The 22,461-nt window shown below is 44.8% G+C and overlaps 1 protein-coding gene across 1 annotated transcript; it reads left to right on the top strand.

Annotated features, from left to right (window-relative positions):
• The first annotated feature begins 2,499 nt into the window (after positions 1–2,499).
• LOC125696139 (ras GTPase-activating-like protein IQGAP1) lies at positions 2,500–21,424 on the top strand. Its single transcript, XM_048951433.1, is given in 18 exon segments — positions 2,500–2,694; positions 2,697–2,845; positions 3,777–3,932; positions 4,412–4,582; positions 5,120–5,149; positions 5,385–5,581; positions 6,745–6,888; positions 6,976–7,060; positions 9,303–9,535; positions 10,274–10,406; positions 10,752–10,853; positions 11,700–11,836; positions 13,642–13,729; positions 14,157–14,369; positions 15,417–15,583; positions 16,876–16,998; positions 17,696–17,804; positions 19,499–21,424. Coding segments are annotated over 18 exon segments (2,427 nt in total). The 5' UTR covers positions 2,500–2,618; the 3' UTR covers positions 19,613–21,424.
• Positions 21,425–22,461: the final 1,037 nt, after the last annotated feature.

The raw sequence follows: 22,461 nt of genomic DNA, 5'->3' as shown, positions 1-22,461 counted from the left end.
GCAGTGCGGAGAATGTGGCGCATGCGCCGTGCGAATTCGGCCGAAGACGCATGCGCAGTGCAGAGGTGGGAACGGCGCGTGTGGTGTGCTCTGCGAATGGTCTGCGCGTGCGTCCCGATGAGCGCATGCGCATTGCCGCTGCGAGATCTGCGCATGCGTCGCACTGCATGTAGAGAGGCGCACGTGCAGTGCGGTGATCAAGCAGGCACATGTGCAGTGCGGAGAAAGTGGCGCATGCGCCGTGCTGATTCGGCCGAAGACGCATGCGTAGTGCAGAGGTGGGAACGGCGCGTGCGCATTGCGCTGCGAATGGACTGCGCGTGCGTTTGGATGAGCGCATGCACCGTGCCGCTGCGGGAGTGGCGCATGCGCTGCACTGCACGTAGAGAGGTGCACGCGCAGTGGTGTGACCGTGTAGGCGCATGCGCAGTGCGGAGAAACAGGCGCATGCGCCGTGCGATCTCGGCCGAAGACGCATGCGCAGTGCAGCGTGACGATTGCTTTCCGCTTTCTGCACTGCCCTCGTGTGGGCGATATGCGGAACTGCAACGAAATTTTTTCCGCTCTCTTCGCTGGCCTCGTGTGGCCGATATGCGGAAATGCAACGAAAATTTTTCCGCCGTCTCTGCGCTGCCCTCGTGTGGCTAATATTTGGAACTGCATCGAAGTGCTTTCCGCTCTCTGCGGTGCCCTCGTGTGGCCCTTATGCGAAACTGCAACGAAGTTTTTTCCGCTCTCTGGGCTCCCCTCTCTTGGCCGATATGCGGAACTGCAACGATGTGCTCTCCGGTCTTTGGGCTGCTCCCGTGTGGCCGATATGCGGAACTGCAACGAATTTTTTTCTGCTCTCCTCGCTGCCCTCGTGTGGCCGATATGCGGAACTGCAACGAAGTTTTTTCCGCCGTCTCTGCGCTGCCCTCGTGTGGCCGATATGCGGAACTGCGTCCAGCTTTTTTCCGCGGTCTCTGGTGTCCCCGCGTAACCAATCCGTGCCCAACAACGCGCATGGGAAAGCAGATGTGAATTTTGCACGAAAGAGTCCTGTCTGGACTTGCCTCATGCGCGCTGCGGCGAGGAGAATTGCGCATGCGCTCTGCGGTGAGGAAACTGACGCATGCACAGCGCGATGTCCAGGAAGGCGCATGGGTAGTGCCTGCATGAAGTCGGCGCATGCGGGCTGCACGCAATGACCGACGCATGCGCAGTGCTGTGAGAAGAAGCCGCATACGCTGTTCGGTGCTGAGCTGGCGCATGCGTATTACCATGCCGCGGCTGGCGTATGCGCCTCGCGTGGCAGAAACTGGCGCGTATATATAGCGCGGTACAGAGCCCGGATTTGTTCAGATGTATTGCTTTCCCGAGATATGCTCGTGTCGGTTCTGCTGCACACCGGTAACGCGATCGAGAATCCCCGAGCTGCTGCGAGTCGCTCCGAGCCCCTCCGAGCAACTCCAAGCCGCTCCGAGTCTCTCCGAGCCCTTCCGAGCAGCTCCGAGCCGCTGCGAATTGCTCCAAGCAGCTCCGAGCCCCTCCGAGCCCCTCCGAGCTGCTCCGAGCCCTTCCGAGTAGCTCCGAGCCCTTCCGAGTAGCTCCCAGCTGCTGCGAGTCGTTCCGAGCCGCTCCGAGCCGCTTTCGCGCCACTCCGAGTCCCTCCAAGTAGCTCCGAGCCGCTGCGAGTCGTTCTGAGCCCCTCCGAGGAGCTCCGAGCCCCACCGAGCCGCTCCGAGAACCTCGGAGAAGTTCCGCGCCGCTTTCGTGCCGCTCCAAGTCCTTCCAAGCAGCTTCGAGCCCCTCCAAGTCGTTCTGAGCCCTTCTGAGCAGCTCCGAGCCGGTCGCTCCGAGCCGCTACCATGCCGCTCCGAGCCGCTTTCGTGCCATTCCGAGCCGCTCCGAGTCCTTCCGAGCAGCTCCGAGCAGCTCCGAGCCCCTCCGAGCAGCATTGCACTGCTGTTGCGGGGGCTTTTAAGCGGCTGGGGGACGGTGCAGGGCTAGGGTTGGAAGGGGACGTTTGCTGGTTCACCGGGAGGCGAGCGAGTTGGATGCCACGAGGCGCTGAGAGGCAGCGGTGAGCCGAACCGGTCCGTTTCCGTTCCCGGGTGGGCTCGGGCATCAAACGGCGGAAATAGACGAGGGGCACCCCGGATTAGCGGGGGAGAATATATCGCTGAGCCGGCGGTCCGGAATCGGCTGCTTGCCCGTAGCCGTAGTGGTTTTTCGAGACAGTTGCTGTTTTGAAGGTGACGGGCGTATATTCGCTGTTAGCCGGAGGACTAATCACCATAGAGAGCGGCGGATGAGCTGCGCAGAGCGGTTAGATCAGCACTTCCGCATTTCTGGGCGCATGTGTTTTGCCGCTGGCGGGACTCGGCGGCAGGCAGCGGCAGTTCCCCGCGTTGGCCACGCGGTAGCAGCAGAGACCACGGCAAGAACTTTCCTGCCGGATCGATGCCGGGATTCGGCGGTAGGCGGCGGCAGTTCCGTGCATTGGGGGCTGCCCGTGGGGCGCGTGGAGTCCTGGGAGGAGTTGATGGCCGTGCGCAGGGGGGTGATGGTGCCCTCGGCGCACGGCTGTGACAGCAGGGTGGGGGTCGGTGCATTAATTTGTTTCCTGTCCTCTGATGTTTTGTCACTTGTTTTTAGTTAATGCTGAAAACCCACCTATGGCTGTGGTTGGGAAATTTGTTCACTTGCTCGATCGGACCCAGATTTTCAGGAGGAGCTGGAGCTAATGAAACTGTGTGAGGAAGTTGTGACCTTGTTCCGATCTAATCAACAGCTTGAAAATGACCTCAATCTCATGGACATCAAGATTGGACTGCTAGTGAAGAACAGAATGACACTGCAGGTAGGAAATGCTGTGCTGGGAGACTAGGAGAGTGAATTGAGGCCAATGGCAGTTAGCATGAGGACCTTCTGAGCCTGGATCTCACTTACTCAGATTCAGTGGGAACTATTTCCCCCAGAGTTACAGGTTTTCCTCCCAGTAAGTTCCTAACTGTTCCACTAATTACTATGTATCCCTAGAAAGATAACTGCAGAAGAAACATCAAGACTTGAAGCATTGTAAAAACAAAGCACCAGAAAAGAACCCACTTGGGACCAAGGGAAAGCAATAGATGGTATGCTTGAAGGCTCTGAGAACTGTTTGTCTGTTCACTTGTGGTTACATGAGTCATGGACTTGCACACCTTAATTTCTTCTCACGTTTTGTGTGCTGTATCAGAAGGGGGAGGTGATTTTGGAGCAGGAAATGTACTCGGGCTGCTTGGTGTTGGTTGGCTGATGGAAGCCCCCTCTGTCACTTTGCTGACGATTGATTGCCTGCAAGAACAACATTGCTGATACAGCGGTGCCTTTTTTAATTCAAGCTGAAGTTACAGTCACCTTTTCCTTTGGTCCTGAATAGCATAGTGCTAGGCTTGACCTTGTGTAAAATCTGAACCATGGCAGCAGTAAAGTTCAGTTCCAAAGGAGGCTCCAGCTGTTGGGCTGATGCTGGCAGCAAAAAGTATCATCGTTATCAGAGCAGTGGAGGCAGTGAGTCAGCAAAATGGAAACAGTCCCTGCTCAAAGCAATTAGTCCTTGTAGGTTCTCAACCAATTCTGGAATGTGGGGACGAGACAGAAATCGCTGCTATAACAGATAATGTTTCACTTCATGATCTCCTGATGTACCTTGACTGCCTTATCCACACAAAAGGAAGTGCTATCGTGCAGCTTTTTCCCATATTGCGTGTTATTTAAATGTGGAATCTGTCCCTCTGTGTTCTTTGCAGGATGTTGTTTCTCATAGCAAAAATCTTAGCAGGAAGAACAAGGAACAGCTCTGTGACGTGATGACGATGAACGAGCAAAAGGGGGATTTGAAAGCTTGGAGCAAAGAGGAGAGAGAAAAGCTGGAAGCCTATCAGCATCTTTTCTACTTGAGGTATGCAGCTTTTCATTCACTGCTCTTGTCATAGATGCTTACGTGTATTGGAACAGTCTGTGCTTCTGCACTGCAGTGTTGAGGCGCTGTCTGTCTTTGTGGTGTTGGCTTTTGTGGACACGTGCTGTATGGGAACTGCTGAGTCATGGCCTGAACCTCTGATTGATCACCTCAGGCGAGCAGTGAGTCAGGCAGAGGAGCACAGGTGAAGGCAATGCAGCTGTGCTGCTGGAAGGGGTGCAGCCAGGCTACAGCCCTCCTAGACCTGTTTAAGAGCTGGCTACCAGTGGGGAAGGATCTTGTCTGGAGATCTGCTCTGCTGGAGTTTTGTAAGTGAGCCCAGGATAGGGGTAAGCCTTCTATTTATTCTCCTTTTGTTAGCTTAGTCTGCTTTGTCAAACTCTCTTGTTTATTTCATAATGACAACATCTTAATAGTCATTGATTACACACGTGCACTAAGTACTTTTTCTTCTTGTTTTAGACTACTCCAACGTACTTGGCCAAGCTGCTTTTGCAGATGCCTCAAAACAAACCCACAAAGTTCATGGATTCAGCCATCTTCACGCTGCATAACTACGCATCCAGTCAGAGAGAGGAATCTCTGCTGTTGAGGCTGTTGCAAACAGCGTTGCAGGAAGAGATCAAGTACGTTGTAGCGTAGGACACAGCCTTGCTGTTGCCTCAGTTTGGGCCTCTGCTAAAATTGAAGCTGATGTTGTGTGATGTCCCGTGCTCATTTGCTGATAATGCTGAACTGTCCCTGCCTTCTGCTCATGCTGTTTCACGTCAGTCCTTTCTGTAACCTGGAAGGAGGAGGAATTACCTTTGTTCTTTAGGATTAAAGCCATTTTTCTTTAGCCAATGCTTTGTTGCTCAAGGAGGCACTATTTTTGATCTACTGCAGTGCTTTCCTAAGATTCAGTCCAATCTAAGTTCTCTGCTGTCTAGTAAGAAGGACTTGGCACAGACTGTGAGCTTGGGCTTTACAGGCCAGAGTGAAGCTGATGCGAAGGTCACTGTTTTCCAAAACTGATGAGGAGGCTGAAAATCGGATGCTGTCTGGTTTGGGTTTTTTACTGGCTGTCAGTCTTAAGGATTCTGGCTGTCTGTCGGCATAATGGAGTTGATTGTCACTTAGGAGTTTGGTGTTTATGACTTCTGGCTGATACGGAGCTTCACAATTTGCTAGGAAGACCAAATACATATAATGTTGGAGGCAGTCATGCCTTTTTTGATGCTTTTAAGTATGAGGATGGTATGTGCCCTCAAACAGGTAATGTCTGAAAGGTTTGTTTAATTATTATTATCTTTTCTTGGAGTAGTAGTTCAGGAAAGTGCATGTATGTGCTTTATTCTCTGCTGCTGGATTTCCCATAGCGGCATACTGTGAATGGCTTTTGTTGCTGATTGCTTACTTGTTGAAATACTGAAAGAAAATAGTTGTGCCTGTGTAGAACTCCCTTTGTTTCCTCTGTATTTTTGAGATGCGCTCTTTCAACCGTGGTGCCCGTGGTCAGAACGCACTGAGGCAGATCTTGGCCCCAGTTGTGAAGGAAATAATTGAGGACGAATCGCTCAACGTCAGAACGGATCCAGTGGATATTTACAAGTCCTGGGTTAACCAGATGGGATGTCAGAATGGTGAGGCCGGGTATGGAAGCTGTTGCTACTGTTTTTTTTCTACAAGTTGCTCAGCTGCTTTGCATTGCTCTGTTAATCGTTCCAAACCATCCCTGGATTCATTGCATGCATCTGTCCAATTGCTACCAGCTTTTTTCCATCAGCTCGAGATGGCTTTCTTCTGAAAGGTGTAAAGATCATCTTGTGACAGGGGTGTTGAGACTATTGGAAGTGAATCTCATGAAGAGATAGGCCAAGAAAAGCCCCAAAGCACTTCTTCTGTGTTAACTCATAGATACAGATACCGTAGATCTTACTCTACCAAGCCAATCTCTGCCCACAACTCAGGCAGGCTGCCTAAGGAGGCTGTGGATGCCCCATCCCTGGAGGCATTCGAGGCCTGGCTGGATGTGGCTCTGGGCAGCCTGGGCTGGCGGTTGGTGAACCTGCACACAGCGGGGGGTTGGAACGAGATGAGCATTGTGGTCCTTGTCAACACAGGCCGTGTTCATAGAATCACAGCATGCAGCTGTTCCTGTCTGCCCATGAGAAGGTTTCATCCACCTGGTCATCCTGGTTGGTTGGCCTGTAGATCCCCCGCTACGTCATCTGTCCCTGTCCTCCCTTTAATCTGTGTCTATAAACTCTTGATCGGCTCCCATCCGTCCCCAGTCAGAGTTCTGTGTTTCTTCCAGTGCTTGATGTTCACCAGATTTTGAGGCTTCTGTTGTTGGTTGTTTTTGTTTTGTTTTTAACACACTTCAAGGGAAGTGGTGGAAAAGCAATGCTATGAAGTAAAAGACAACTCTCCCAGCGCAGCACGCTGCGTGAGTTACTATCTTAACACTGCAATGTGCAGCTTGTGTTTTCACTGATTCATTTGCGACCTGAGGTACTACTGCATATTGCAGGTGACCTTCTTGACTCTAGAGAGCGTGTCTGCATGTGGTACAGAAAGATACAGTTTAGACTTAGCTGGGCCTTTTCTCACAGCGACTGCTGCAGGGACAGCAGAGGACGTGAGAAGTCCTTTGCTCTTTCAGTGCTAGAATTCTAATGAAAGTGAACGTGCAGCTCTTTGCAGCCAGGTGAGTGTGGATCTGTTTCTGGGTCAAGCCAAAAATTCTGCATGGCACTGACAAAAGTATATTAGGCTGAGGAGTGCTCACCTTCACATCTGACTTTTCCAAATAGCAAGTTGCCGTACGATGTTACACCTGAACAAGCTCTTCATCATGGTGAGGTGAGGACGCACCTGGATGCCTCAATCTGAGATGTGAAGGCAGTGACAGACAAGTTCCTGTCTGCCATCGTTGTTCAGCTGACCAAATCCCATAAGTCTGGTGTGTCACCGCATTATCCTGCAGCAGTTAATAGTGGGTTCATCCGTGAGGAATTCTCACTTGCCTTTTATTTCCTTCGAAGTTATGGGATGCGTTTCATCGCCAAGGTACTGAAAGACTCCCGGCATGACAAGTTTCCTGATGCTGGCGAGGATGAGCTTCTGAAGGTAAGGAGCTGAGCAGCTCTGTGAATAATTGTCTGCCCCGCTGACTGCAGCAGATGCATCTCAGTGTCCTTTGTTGGGTGTACGTGTGCAGAGAAGTTTCAAAGCTGCAGTTTAAGTAGACAGGCTATTTGTTGTTATGGGTATAAAGTACTTTGCCCTGTGCTTTGGATTGCTGGGTACATGTTTGTCAAAGGAGGCATAATACAGCATTCAGAAGAAGTCACCCTATTGCTTTTCCTTTTGCTTTTAATATCTTGGGCATTGTGCCCCCTAGGTTTCTTGGTTTTGGGATGCTCTTGCTGCTGAATGGTGCACCTTGGTTTTGCTGGTGTTATCTGAGTCAGTTGCTCTTTTTTTAAAGAGACAGTGCCAAGTTGAAAAGGCCCGTGTGCACAATTCTACTATTCTCACGTTCCTTACAATATTCTAAGGCATTACAGTAGCTGCAACAAAGTATATGGTGTCATTTTTTATGAGGTGTGGGCAGTTTTGTACTGTACATTTCCGTACTTTTGGAGAACGAAAAGGATGTTAGTAAATGCTTCCAAATGAGCACAGCACTGTGGCTTTCATTGGAATTGTCCTGGCTTTTGTTATTTTAAAGGTCTTTCTGTCTGTGAGTGCTCTTCTTCTTAATAAAACAAAGAGTGGCTTTGACATTACTTGCCACAGTCTCTTTAAGCTTTTCTGTCTCTGCTTCATTACGAAGTAATTACCAATCTGAATGCCGTTTTCTTCTCTCTTCTGGTTCCGTGCTTTCCCGTTCTGAGGCATCGATTCTTTCTGTGCAGGTGAATTCATTTTTTCCATCTGTAAATTTAGGTGGAAAGCTGCAGTTTTTATTAATCCTTGTGGAAACAATGTCACGGTCCATGCCGCACTCAGAACTGCAGCTGTGTGCAGTGACTGCCTGTAGATTTATTAGGGCCTAAAACTACTCCTACAGTGTACTGTTCTTGTTTTCCTACTGCAAGTTTTAATATTACTAATATGATTTCTCTCACAAATGTATTTCTTATGACTGGTAGTGAACAGTTTTGTCTGTTGTGACCATGTGCCGTAATCTGGGGTAGTACAGCAAGAACTGAAACAGCTGTCAAAACCATGACCTCTCTGAAAGCAGTTAATTTCTGGGGCAGCTTAGCAATGGCAAAGCTTTTTCTTTCTGTTTTTGCCATTTCTTCACGCCTCTGATCTCTTCTGTGCATTCAAATCGCACGTGAAGCAGGAGAAGCCCAGATTCTGTGACTTGGCTCTGCGCAGCTTTATGTGGAACACCAGGAAATACTGAAGTATGTGGCGTGGGAACTTTTGCTGCATGTCAGCATGCTGGGCCAATGCCTTTTTGTTGTGGGAATTACTGCAGGCAAATATCCAATACGGGTTAGAAGTAGATGGATGAGCATGTGGATAACGGGCTGTCTTTATCTTTGGGGCCTCAGCGTTCATTGCTGCTCACTTAGCTGGGTGAATTGGACTTCTTTTGAAATGTCAAATACCGCTCATCTTTGGTACTTCTGAGTTTCTTACTTCTGGATTAAATGTTTATGAGTTCCTCTCAGTTGTTTTTAATTGGGGATCTGTAGCTAAAAATGTTGCTGATTAATCAAAGAGGCATTCTGAGAGAGAGAGAAGTGCTCTGGAAAAGGGGCAGAAAGTAGCTGCTGTTTTCTCAGCTTAGCTCCTTGGTTTGCCACGCTTCACCATTTTTGCTTTGTTGGAGATGGTGGTCAATTCTGCACACCTGTGTTAGGAATTGGCTCCTATCCCTTAATGAGACTGCAGTACCAGGTTTCTCTGTAGTGTAGTTGTTCTGCCTTCTGTTAGACTAAGCTTTGTTTAATTCTCAGAGTAACTTTTACGCTTGTATGAGCAATTCTTTGGTAACTTCTAAAAATATATAGACAGGTGGTATTAAAAGTTAAATTTGAAAACCTTTGTGTGTAGGAATACCTGCAGTTGTGTTGTTCTGGAGCTAGTAGTGGTCAGTCTTACCACTTCTGTGTTGACAGTTGTGCATTTATTTAGTGTATGTATCTATGTTACAGTGTGAAACTAAGATTCTTTGGGATGGCACGTGCTTATTAATGGCAGCGCAGTAGACCCTGCATCTTGAACAGGGCCCACAGTTCACAGGAAAGTAATTTGTCAGAACTCACTCAGAGTAGTGTCAGTAAAACTCAGTGGAGGTCTGTGCCATTGCTTTTTCACGTGTTGTTTTTCTTTCCTCAATTTCTCCTAGATTGTTGGCAACTTACTCTATTACCGCTACATGAATCCAGCCATTGTTGCACCGGATGCATTTGACATAATTGATCTTTCAGCTGGAGGGCAGCTGACTACAGATCAACGAAGAAACCTTGGTTCTATTGCAAAGATGCTGCAGCACGCTGCGTCCAATAAGATGTTCATGGGAGACAATGCGCATCTGAGCATCATTAATGAATACTTGTCACAGTCATACCAGAAATTCAGGTAGAAGACTTCAGCTGATTGTGTTGAGGAGTTTGGCGGAGGACAATGTTGCAAACAAAAAGGAGCGATGAATTTTAAATGTAATAAATTCCATCTCTGTCAAATAGGAAGTCTGTTGAAAATGAGAGATTAAACTTCAGACTTCCATAATCATTGATAATGATGGCATATAAAATACGTACCTGGAATTTACAAACTAGATATAGTATATTAATGAGCTGGTCAAAACAATTGGCTTTGCCATACAAGCCTTCAGAGTAAAGGCTGTTTTTCTATGTGTTTATTATGATATTCTGGCCGTTGAAAACTAGAGTGTGTATGCGTTCTTTCCCATATGAACCCTAGTTCTCTGTATGCAAACTAGATGGCACTTTGGATTAAAACAGGCTGGAATTTAGTGGTCTGTATAATAAGGTAACTTTTGAATGAAGAGCTTATTTATATCTTTCATCTTTTGTAAGAAAGAAAACTGGAAATGTCTGGGAGTGAGGATTATTCTTGCAGCTAAGACAGAAGGATGGGTGCACAAGGTCATTCGGTCCACAGACTTGTCCTGCAGATGCTTACAGTGAGCTGATGCCGACATGGCCAGTACCAATAACTGAACCTTCTAGATAGCTTTTGATGTGATAAGCTATAGCTTGTCCAATTGTAGTATGCTTGGGAACCATAGTTTAAAGAAGAACAGCTGCTGGTATGCTGATTACCTTTTTCTCCTTTTTTTTTTTTTTTTCCCAGACGCTTTTTTCAGGTTGCTTGTGAGGTTCCTGAATTGCAGGATAAATTCAATATTGATGAATATTCTGACTTGGTGACTCTCACTAAACCAGTTATTTATATTTCTATTGGTGAAACCATCAATACACACACTGTAAGTATACGTCAGTCACAGCTGCTCCTTCTTAAGCAGTTCTTACACAGAAAATGCTGCTTCTGTTGAAACCTCAAGTAGCCAAATCTGAATGTGATTTCATTTGACTGTAGAGCTCAAGGGTTTGTAAGCTTTTAGAATTTAGTAAGTTGCTGGTGTTTGAAGCTTATTTTGGAAGTGTCTGAGTATATGCAGATGGTACGACTTTTGGCCATGATATTGCAGCTTTAGAGTTCAGTGAAGTTAAGATTTTTTTCTAAAAGATATTAGCATAAAGGAATATAATTTCAATGTGTAGGGAAGGATTTATGATTAACAACGCAATTTATTCTTCTGTTCGTTTAGCTGCTCTTAGACCATCAAGATGCAATTGCTCCTGAGCATAATGATCCAATTCATGAATTGCTGGATGACCTTGGAGAAGTTCCTTCAATTGAGTCCTTAATAGGTGATCTGTTTTACTTCAGAATTATGTAGTATTACTTTAGATGGTTTGAAGTGTAGTGAAGAAACTATCAAAGGAATAATCAGCGGCCGTTTGGAAGTTGGTGCTCTAAAAAAGCCGTGTACTTATTCCAGTTTATTCTTCTGAGAATAAAGTTATTCTCAGAATTTATAATCCTGTGGAAAAAAATACGCCTGGCTTCTCTCTTGTCTCCAAACACCTTGTGTCACACCACTTCAGTTTCTAGGAGATGAACAAAGCTTGTGCAATGTGTTCTTTGTTCCCTTGTGTCAGAGCCGTTGCTTTGTGTATCCTGGCATATTTGCAAAGGTCTGTCCACTGTCTCGAGATCTGTGCTCCTTAGGAGTTCAGTAGTAAATATATGAGGTTACATGCATCATGCAGGAGAAGTGCAATTTTTGGCATGTGGACAATTAACTTTTTTCCCTCCTTTTGGGTGCACCCATCAGTGAATGTCTGATAAAGGAACAATAGGGGCAGGAGAAAAAACCTTTGAGTTGGAGGGAGGCAGGATCTAACTTCTCCGTTACTAATCCATGGCAGTATTCTAGGAACGAGATCTGAGTCAAAGTTTAGTCCCTCACCGTATACAAAATGAAAAAGTTGCACAAGTCTGTGTCTCTTTGGTTTCTGTATTCCTGCTGTTGCAAGCATGAAATCTAGTCTGCAGGTCTTGGGGGATGGATGGAAGGACACAGCTTTCAGGAGGATGCTTTGACATCAAAATAGTTCCCTGGGTGTTGCTCCTCAAGAAAAGTAAGAACTTTTTAAAGGAATGATTGCCGGCATGTTTTACCCTAATGTATAAAATCTTCTTCTACTTGGCGGGCGAAGGGTCTGGCAACATTAATGACCCAAACAGGGAGATGCTGACAAAGACAGAGGTTTCTCTCACACTCACTAATAAATTTGATGTTCCTGGAGATGAAAATGTGGAGATGGATGCTAGGACAATTCTGCTGAAGTAAGTGAGAGATGAACTGGCTGATGTATTTCTTAAGAGAAGAGGGAGACCAGAACCTGGATTTTCTTGCTGTTCTGTTTGTGCAAGTAGGAGAACTGAAGTTTAAATTGAGCAAAGGTGGTGCTGTGACTCAAAGTACATTGAGGTTGTAGCCATTTCTTTCAAATGCTGTAGCTGTTAAATTTGTGCTTGCTAGTTCTTTGTCAGTGAAGAACTTGTCACTCTGTAGAAGTGTATGTGTGATGATTCTGGAGGAGAAAAATTACCAGAAAAGAAAATATTTCCAGTGTGAGCAGGTCTGATGGCAGCAGTTAAACTTACTTTCATATGGATGATTTGTTGGGATTATTGTAAATAACCCATGGCATTCATCACAATGTAGTTTTAACTCTGATTGATGTGAAATGAAGATGTAGTCCTATTTGTGACGCCTAAATGATGCCCTGTGCAAATACTCTCAGTAGAATACGTGCGACACGAGGAAATTCCCTGAGTAACAGTGTCTAGCGTAAGGGATGCTGTACTGCTAAAAACTGCTGGCTCTTAGAGGGCCAGCTGATTTATTTAGCCTGTGAGCAGAATGTGTCTGTATCCTGTTAGTGGAGCAGGAGGCAGTGATGGTAATTTATGATGTTCTGCCTGTAGCTTTTTCCGTGCTGTGAGAAATACCTCCTGGTTCCCACCTTGCCTTGCTTCACGATGCACTTCTGTTCCCTCTGCGCTCTCTGTCCCCCACACTTGACTGAGATAAACAGCTTTTTGGGTAGCAGTGTAAGCCTGATGTGAAGAGTGTGATGGACAGCCGGTGACTTGGTTTTTGTCAGACTCTCTTTGTCTGGGAGAACTCGGGGCCAACACCGCCTCTTGGCCACTTGTCAGCAAGTTCCTCTTGCTGGGCTGCAGAGAGCAGCTACCTGATGTCGTGTGCTCTGATGCACTCTTGCTCTGATGCCAGGTGGCATAGCTGAGAGTTCATGAGGTCAGCTTATGCTTGGCGAAGATGGAGCAATGACCTCTCAGAAGAAAGTGGGATATCTAAAAATATTCTTACACTGAGTTGCTTGAAATATATGCCAGGATTGCCCTACCCTGCGGAAGGTGACACTGATCTTGGAAGCATTTACCAGATGTACCTGAAATCACCTAAGATGTGGATGGTCAGCAGGGTGTTGATGCAATTTGTTGTGCCAGAAGTAATTCTAGCTTGATTGCAAAGTACTGAAGGCACCCTTTGGTGTCATTTGGCTCAGGGCCCCACTTGCTTCAAACTGAACACTGACTATGCAGTTAAGCTACAGATCTTGATTCTGAGATCAAAGAATGACCCTATTTGTCACTGGATTGGAAGCAGATCCCTCCTTTGGCTAAGTTAGTGTACATGTAAGAAAGTGGTCCACTTCATTTGTTTATTTCTTAACCCCTGTTAGAAAGCATTGAAGTGCACTTTGAATGGATAACATTGGACTTTTTCTGGCTGTGTGAAATTGCTGTTGCTGCTAACTGCTTTATCTTTGACCTCCAAGTGTGCAGCGTCTGTGGTCCAGGTGGCAGTACTGAGACGGCCTTAATATGCATGGGGGGAAGTTCCAGCTTTTTGAGAAGGTGTTAAGGAGCCATGCTGTGCACTGTACAGATGTGTCTTTTGGGGAATCGGTTTCTGATAAAAGGGTGTCAAACAAAGTGAATTGGTTCTCGGAGTTCTGGTCTCAGTTAAAATCAGTAACGCTGCTCTTATTGCAGAATAGCAATATTGAAGGTATCTTGGCTTAAATTTTTACCTCCTATTCTACATGGTTTCTCTGCAGCACCAAACGCTTAATTGTTGATGTGATCCGCTTCCAACCTGGGGAGACGCTGACTGAAATCTTGGACACTTCAGCTACTTCGGAGCAAGTATGAAGATTTTTTCCCTGTGTTCTTTTTAGACTGAGAATTTGTTGTTTAGATGCATGTGGGTATTGTTGGGAATCTGCATTATTATAGCATAGTGAAGCTGTCTGCACTGGTTTTGGAGCTGCATGTAGCACAAATGATGAGGGGATATGATGGAAATAAAGAGTGCGTGTGAGTCTAGCTCTTTGATAGCTATTAGAAAATACTTATTCAGAAGACTGTTTTGAACAGTAGGTTGGTGTCTGCCAGTTCCTGTATTGGCAGGACAGTTCTGCCAGTTTTCATCCAGTGTATCATAAGTCGGCTCTGGAATGACTGAGCAAAATTCTGTGTCCTGTTATGCTGGGGTCAGATGATCTTCTAGTTTTTTATCACCTTAAAAATAATCAGTTTATGAACTTGTAACTTTCTTGTTGTCTTTTTCTAGGAAGCAGAGCATCAAAGAGCTATGCAGAAACGGGCCATTCGTGATGCTAAAACTCCTGATAAGATGAAAAAATCTGTGTCTGTAAAGGAAGATGGCAACTTAAATCTTCAGGGTAAAAAAGAGAAAATCAAGACAGGCCTGAAGAAGCTGACAGAACTAGGGGTAGTGAATGCAAAAAATAAATACCAGGAGCTAATCAATGATATTGCAAAGGTATGCCAGTTAGTGGTTTTTCTAGTAATTACAGAGAAGGAGTTTGTTTTTTTTATGGCTTGCAGTGTTGTGAAGCTGGTGTGAGTTTTCAGGAGTAAGTTTTGCAGTAGTTAGAGATCTGAAATAGATAATTTGCTTCTACATCTTTGCATTTGCAAAGTCTCTTATTTTTATCGGAAGTTTGTGTTTTCACAAATAATTCTGTTGCCAGAATCTCAGGCACCTTAAGTATTAGACATTGGAGGAAATCCCTGGTGTGTGATCTCTTCTGCTAGTCCTTTTCCTGGTGTAAATAGTGCCTTTACAAACACACTGCCACATGGAAGTTTTGTCCATAACTTAAAGAAAAATAAAGCGTTGCTTTTATTTGAATACACTCACTGATTCAAGAGCAACTGAAACACTTTAGGGAGGACCTAAGAAAAACTTAGGCAAGTGAAATAACGCCACTGCACATTGAAACGCATTATCAGCACAGCATGTCATACATTTGCCAACGTAATACGTGGGAAAAGATGATGTGTATGAAGTGAATGAATTACCACTTTCAGAAGTGAGATTAAAACTGATCATTCGGTCATTAATAAATATCAGAAATGAAAATGACTTGAAGATACTGTATTTTTTGTTCAGTTATTAATATAGCATGTTTAAAAATGGCTGACTAGCAAAGACAGACTGTCCCATTTATGCATTTTTGTGGTTATAGCTCTTGATTTTTAATGTACTCCTGCTACCCAGTGAAAGCAAAAATTGCTGTCTTCCTTAAATCACATACTCCAGTCACTGCAATTATGACAGCACTGAAGATTGAGAAAGCAGCAGAATGTTTAAAAGAACTGCTGTGTGGGGCTGGTTAGGTCCAAAAACAGTCAACAAAGAAATGATGACACTTAAACTGGGGCAGGTGTGACTGAGGAGTCCTAATACAGCTTGTTGCCTGAAGCAAGGCTAATCAGAATTGAGCAGAGCTTCTCAGCCTGTCTCTGCACTCTGAGAGCTCTTCAATAACCAGTGGGTCTCTGCGTGTTTCACTCTGTGCTGTAGGATATCCGAAATCAGCGCAGATACCGTCAGAGAAGAAAGGCAGAGCTGGTGAAGCTGCAGCAGACATACAGTGCCTTGAACTCCAAAGCTACCTTTTATGGGGAACAAGTTGATTACTACAAAAGCTACATCAAAACCTGCTTGGATAACCTGGCCAGCAAGGGCAAGTAAGTATCTCTGAACTGTGCTGTGGTTCTATAAATAAATGCTTGTTTCAGAAAAAAATGGGTAGGTCACTGCTAAGAACAAATTGTAGTACCATCTGCACAAAGCTAAGGGAGAGTGAGACCCCTGACTGGGGTCAGAGAGACACAGTGAAAGGAATTTTGGTCCTTTGGAGAGAGAGGAATGGAGAAAGACCAGAGGTGATGGTTGGGTTGCTCAGGTAATTGACACACTGCTTGGTTAGTCCCTCCCATAATTCTTTTTTGCAGCAGAGAATGAAAGCATCCTTTGTACTTATAGTGACAGCACTGATCCTGATTTGTCCTCTCTTTGTCCCAGAGGCAGTTTGTACAGTGGAAGGCAGTTCAGGTTTTCCTGTAAGAAAAGCCGTGTCTTTCCACCCTGAGTTTGGTTCTTCTCTTTCCTTTGGCAGGCAGCACAGCATAGTCCTCAGCAGCCTTAGGAAATGTTTCAGCGTAACTGAGTGTGTTTTCCCTGTTTCTTTTTTAATCTGAACACAGTGTGGAAAATACCTGTCTGCTCTGGAGAAATGCCAGAGTTGGGTTTGCATGCGTGTGGCATGCTGTTGGAAAGAGCGGAGCACCAATGTGGGAAAGGGAAATGGAGTAGGCATGAAGCCTGAAACGGCTGGCGTCAGAGATTGTGGTTTGGAGCAGAGTCTGATGCGTGATGCAGTCCTGGTCTCTGCTTTCTCAAGCAGGTGCACAGGATTGAACTCTGCTGCAGCGCTGTGGGGTGGGCAGCAGGGCAGCGATTGGCCGGACAGGGCAAGCAGGGGAGCTGCACTGGCATGTCCTTGGACAGGTGATCAGTGCACTGAGTGTGCAGAGATGAGGAAGTCCAGATCTACCAGGGCAACGGGCTGTACACAAATAGACCTGATGTGTGTAATTTTGGGGCATCTAAATAATCGGTGGCTTTTTAAAATTTTGTTAAGTGTCACAGTGGCTCTTACGGGTCTGTGTTCAGAGCACCAGTGGAAACAACTTGTTAACCATAAGAGCTTTTGCCTAGCTGTATAAGTAGCGGTGTTTTTTATGAAGTGCTGTTGTTTGTGTTCTGCTTCTGTTGTATGAGTTACTGGTAAATAGTAGGAAGTCAGAGATCTGACCTGAGCTACCAGTGCTGTGCAGATAAACTTGGTAGTGAAATATATCAGCTCTGTTAGTTGAACCATCTATTCTGGTTCTAGCCATGCATCCACCTAGTATAAACTGTTTATTGTATTTTGTTTGCTCTCTGTTGTGTTCTTTTAACCCCTTCTTCCTTCCAGAGTCTCTAAGAAGCCTCGAGAGATAAAAGGCAAAAACAGTAAAAAGATTTCTCTAAAATACACTGCAGCTCGACTTCATGAGAAGGGAGTGCTTTTAGAGATTGAGGACCTGCAAGTTAACCAGTGAGTGTTCCTTAAAAACTCATTAGAGCTAAGTAGCTTTCCTAGAGAAATAGGGAAATGTTGCACACTGTTCTTGACTACTTGGGCTGGCAGGAGCTGAGAAACTTCACAAACTGCTGACGTGCTGTTCTCTATTTCTGGTGAAATGGGAGCAGATCTCTGGTAGATGAGTTCCATGTGCTTTAGGAATGACACCCTCTTTCTCCCTGTTCCCCCACAGCCCTGTCACAGAAGGATTCCTCCTTGAGTGCCTTGCTGCTGTGACTAGTGAACTTTCAAGGCTGACCTGAGCTTGCTCAGCTGCCTCTTGCTGGCCTTGAGTAACTGATCTCTCTTTCACACTATAGACAGAAGCTGCTTGCTGCTGGAATTTTTATCGGCGTTGTGCTTTGCACTCAGTGCAGTGGGGATGTCTAGGAGCAGAGGTGGGCTGCTGATTCACGTGGGCTGGAGTGCTGTGTGTGCTTACTGTGCTTGTGGGAAGGTGCAACCTAGCAGCTGTACAATGTTAGGCTACATTGTTGTAGCCTACTATTCATTTTTCTACTGAGTCTCATTCCGAATGAGAATATAGAATTTAGGAGTAGGATTAGACATTTATCTTCAGCTTTCATCTGATGTGTCCTTTCCCTGTCATTAGGAACTGCATGTTCAATTATGGTTTTCATATGTGGTTTTCAATTTCTTAAATTTACAGATTTAAAAATGTAATATTTGAAATCAGTCCAACAGAAGAAGTAGGAGATTTTGAGGTAAAAGCAAAATTCACGGGGGTACAGATGGAAACCTTTATGTTACATTATCAGGTAAGAACAATCCTATTTAATAATGACAGCCATGGCATATGAGTTTCATGGGATGTACATGAATAGCAAATATCTATTCTGCTTGCCAGACCTTTTATCAAAATACTAATTACATGTTTTTTGCCTGAACAGTGTGAAAATGAGGGAGCATCTTTAAACGGATAGAAGGCAGACTTAGATTAAGTATGAGGAGGAAAATGTTGACCTTGGGGCAGTGAGGCCCTGGCACAGGCTACTCCGAGAACTGTGGGTGCCCCATCCCTGGAGGTGCCCAAGGCCAGGCTGAACAGGGCCCCGGGGAGCTGGGAGGTGTTGGAGTCCCTTCCAACATCAGCCCATACTGCGGTTCTGTGAGCAGCTATTGTGACAGCAGGAGATTTGTTGCAGACAAAACGTACAGTGCCAACGGGGGACTGAGGCTAATTTGTTTCTTTACTAATGAAAGCTTTGTGTCAGTCTGTGTCTTAGTTACACTTACATAAGTATGCACGCTACTTGTGTGAGTCTGTTGGAACAGACTTACAGGCTAGCTTTCCCAAATGGTCCCCATTCTTCTTACTGTACCACTGCTGTTATGCCTGGCAGCTCTGTCCACGTGTGTCTACCAAAACTTGGTTGCCAAGTATTGCTAGGTATGGTAACGGCAGATGTCCCAGGCATATTGAAACAAATTGCATACAGGAGCACTCTGTGCAGAGATATGTCTGCATTGCAGTCCCTGACTGACTGCTAGGAGAGATAGCTGCCTTACATGTCCCATCTGCTCTGGGAGCTGCTGTAGTTCATTCCAGCGCTGATCTGTTGGAGCTGGTCACAGACTTCTTGGTGTGGCTACTCGAGGTCACTTGGTTCTCAAGCACGTGTGGTAAAACCACTCTGAACAAACTGCCACTGCTCGTCCAAGTGTAGTGTTGGCAATGGCTTCAGTTAAAAAGTCTCACGTTGCCAGAGTTTTTATAGAAGACTATAGAAACAGCTGTTTGGTGTTTGTTCTGGTGCCAGGAGCAAGATTCACCATTTGGAATACATGCAGTATTCCTTGCAGTAGCAGTACATGAATGCTTTCTCTAAGATGCACTGTTCTAGAGAGGAGACTGTGGGAAGGAATTGTTGCTGAGATGAATCGGTGCAGGGAGTCGTACAGCTTTGTCGGGTGCATCACTGATGAGAAGAAATTGTAACTGGAGCCAGTGCCTATGTGAATACAGGGGAAACTGAATTGGCATAATGTAATTAGTCCTTATGGAGAAGTTGTTTCTTTCTGTGACATACATTGTATTCTAAACCGCCTCTGTCTCCTCTATGACAGATGAGGTTTTTAGAGAGTCGTGCTGTGGAATATTGTAATGCTTACACAATAAGATTAGGCAAACGGGAGAGAGATTCTAAACATTACAGCTTTACATCTGTTATGTGAATGAAAAGCCTGGTATGGTCTAGAGCTGAAATTTGACTTTCTATTTATGAGTTGTGTAATTCTTTTAAACCACAGATTAAGACAAACATCTGAGAAATCTTAGTGCAGCTTATTTGTTCCTGTGCTGTGAGTGGATCCTTAACCCTCTCATTTTTCTAGCTTATGCTATGTATTTTGTGATAGATATTCCACAAAACCCCACCTTATCACAATGTCTTGTATAAGTTTGTATGCAGTGTTGAGGATTCCTCGCTCATAACTGTTTTCCCTTTGGTAGGATCTTCTGCAGCTGCAGTATGAAGGTGTTGCAGTTATGAAGTTATTTGACCGAGCAAAAGTAAACGTTAATCTTCTGATCTTCCTTCTGAACAAGAAGTTTTATGGGAAGTAACTGACCTTTGCTGGCAAATCTGTGAGAGGGGAGATGAATAGAAGCCTTGCATATGTGACTTCTAATGACTTTGCTGTGCATCACTATGTGCCCGTGCCTTGCTGAAATATATCAAGTCTGTTACAATTAAGGCCTAAGAACTTCTTGTGAATTGACAGTGCTGACTGACGCTGCAGGGAGCTGCTTTCTTGTACCTTTATGATGTTTATGTTCAACTTGATGTAATAATTTACAGATGGCCTCTTGCGTAGAGGTGCTGCAGTATCCATTTAACGCTTAAGGATGGGGAGTGAAACAGACAAATTCTTGGCAAGTTAGCTTTTGATGTTGCTTGCAAAGGTTTTGAAGGGTAAAACTAAGTTCTTTTCTCCCCAGTTTTAGATCAATGTTTCATATATCTTTACCAGATTCAATAAACGTTAGGCTCTACTTTTGCAGACTTACCAAAAGAAGACAATTATCTTAAATAGGTTGGCTTTTTAAAAGTTTAATTTTTCTAGCTCTGTCAAACCCCTCATTTCCTCATCTGTAGTGGATTTTTCACCGTGGTGATTGTGCTGCTGTTCTGCTATATCCAGTAAAAATGCAGAGACTCTTGAATAAATCCCACCAAAAATTGTTTGCCCTGCCCCCTCCTTTTTTTTTTTTTTTTTTTTTTTTTTTTTTAAGAAACATCGCTAATTACAAATGTCATTTTTGCAGGTTTTTTTTGTTTAGATTACTGTGTTGTAGAACTGCCTTATCTCTGAGCTCACACACCGTATTGCTATTGCTCCATTGGCATAGATTTTTTGCTAATGAGAGCCACTCACAGAATTGGAGTTGGGTGCATCCTTGAGATGAGTTTTCCGTAGTCCTTTAGTAAGTATCTGCTGGTGTCTGGTCTGCATGAAATGCTTGTTACTGGCATGCACCAACATTACAGCATCACCTGGTAAGATATTTCTGTATTTTATAACAAGATATTTTAATGTTGGTGCATGCCAATAAAATAATATTTTAATGTTTGTCCAGCACAATGCATTAACAGAAATTCCTTTTCATACCATACCAACCAAAAAAGATATGTGCGGTGTAGGTCATCTGAAAGAGAGTGACCTCAGAACTAGATTTTCACTAATATCTGAAGAAGTGATGTGAAATGAGTTAAAGATCTTGCCTTGATTTTTTTAGTTCTATCTAGCTACATGCGAATTTGCTGTATCATAGAGGGACTTGAGAATTGTATTACTTTGATTTGGGAGTGATGAGAATAACGGTAGAAAATTCTTAAATATTGTTAACAAAATGCAGCTGTACTCTGCAGGCTCTTGAGCTACAGAGATGAATCCCCTCTCTCCCTTTTAATTTTTTTTTAATTGAAAGCTTTTAATATTTTTCAGCGTCTGGCAGTCTTTAAACCACAACCCAGGTGGGATCAGGGAAAATGCAGTGAGGTGTTAGCGGTGATTGTACACTGCTCAAGGAAAATATGCTTACCAGGTGATTTACAATAATTGTTACCTATGCTTAATGACAAAAATTTTTGACAAAAATTGAAAACAAACAAAAAACAAGAGAATTAACTGGAGGAGTTTGTTCAGAGACAGAGCTTTTTTTTTTTTTTTTTTTTTTTTAAGGGAAAAACTGTTAATAAAGACAGTCTCAGCAGTGAATTATATGTATTCTATAATTTATTGGTGACTTAGCTTTGCTTATTTCCTGTACACCACTGTATTTACAATTGGAGCAGCTATAAGTAGAAGGCATGTCTTTCCTTGTTAGTAAAGTTTGCCTCTGTAACTCACATATAAGTAAAAAGCCATTTGTGTCCATGGATGCTGTGTGTGACCTTGACTGGAAGTAGCCCTGACCATGCCGTTAGGCCCTGGGTGCAGCGTGGCGGTGCTGGATAGACTCTGTGCACAGGAAGCGTGGTTCAGCAGCTGCATTGCTGGTGTGTCGTGAGCCAGCCTTCCCTTTAAAGTCAGAGTAGCACTGGGGGAGCTGTGGGATGGTCTCACTGTGAAGGGTTTGGGGCAGGAGAGCAGTGCTAAGGGATGCCCTGGAGAGGAGTGTGGGATGCGGGCTGTTTGGGGCCACGGGGCGCGCGTTGGGAGGGAGGAAGGTGGGACGAGGTAGTATTGAAATAGATCGGCCCCAGTTGTTAACACCTCGTTTTGGCCGTTAACGTGGACTGCATGGGGCTGTGGGTGATGGGCTGCACACACGCCGTGTGCCCTAGATGTACACTGTGCGCTATCTCGATTATCCCTGCGGTGTATTCTGCAACCATTTTGTGGTGCTTTTATGCTTGGAGAATTTCCCAGCTTCCTATCTTGTTCCCACACTCTGAAGTCCCTCACCCAGCCCATAGATTTCTCAAAATTTTCATGATGGCATGTTCAGCTATGTGGAAAGTTCCTCCGATGCCTTGTTCAGCAGTGTCATGCTATGGTATTGTTTCTCTTTGTCTTGAAGCTTGTTTGTATGACTTGACATCCCATTCACCTGGCTTTTCATCTGAGAGGTTTCACTTTATGCAAACTCGGAAATTCAAACACTCCAAACCCATTTAACAGCTTAAAGCAGTGGTAAAAACAGGTATTTTATCTGCTATATGTAGAATGGCAGACTGTATTTATTGCAGAATCTGAGATGTTAGTTCAGTTTGTAGAGGATTTTACTAGGAGTCAACCCTTTTTCTTTACCATGACTTCTGAAACACAGAAAACTATATTTGAACCCCAGAAAAATGAAGTATTTCAGGTGTTTTAAGAAACGATGTGAAAGTGTCCTTTTTTTTTTTTTTTTTTGTGTTACTCAAGACTAAAAACTGTGGGTTCTGAGAAACTCAGACCTAACTCTTA

Source organism: Lagopus muta, chromosome 7, assembly GCF_023343835.1.
Source record: "Lagopus muta isolate bLagMut1 chromosome 7, bLagMut1 primary, whole genome shotgun sequence".
NCBI classification, from domain to species: domain Eukaryota; kingdom Metazoa; phylum Chordata; class Aves; order Galliformes; family Phasianidae; genus Lagopus; species Lagopus muta.
This window is presented reverse-complemented; position numbering and strand designations above follow the sequence as displayed.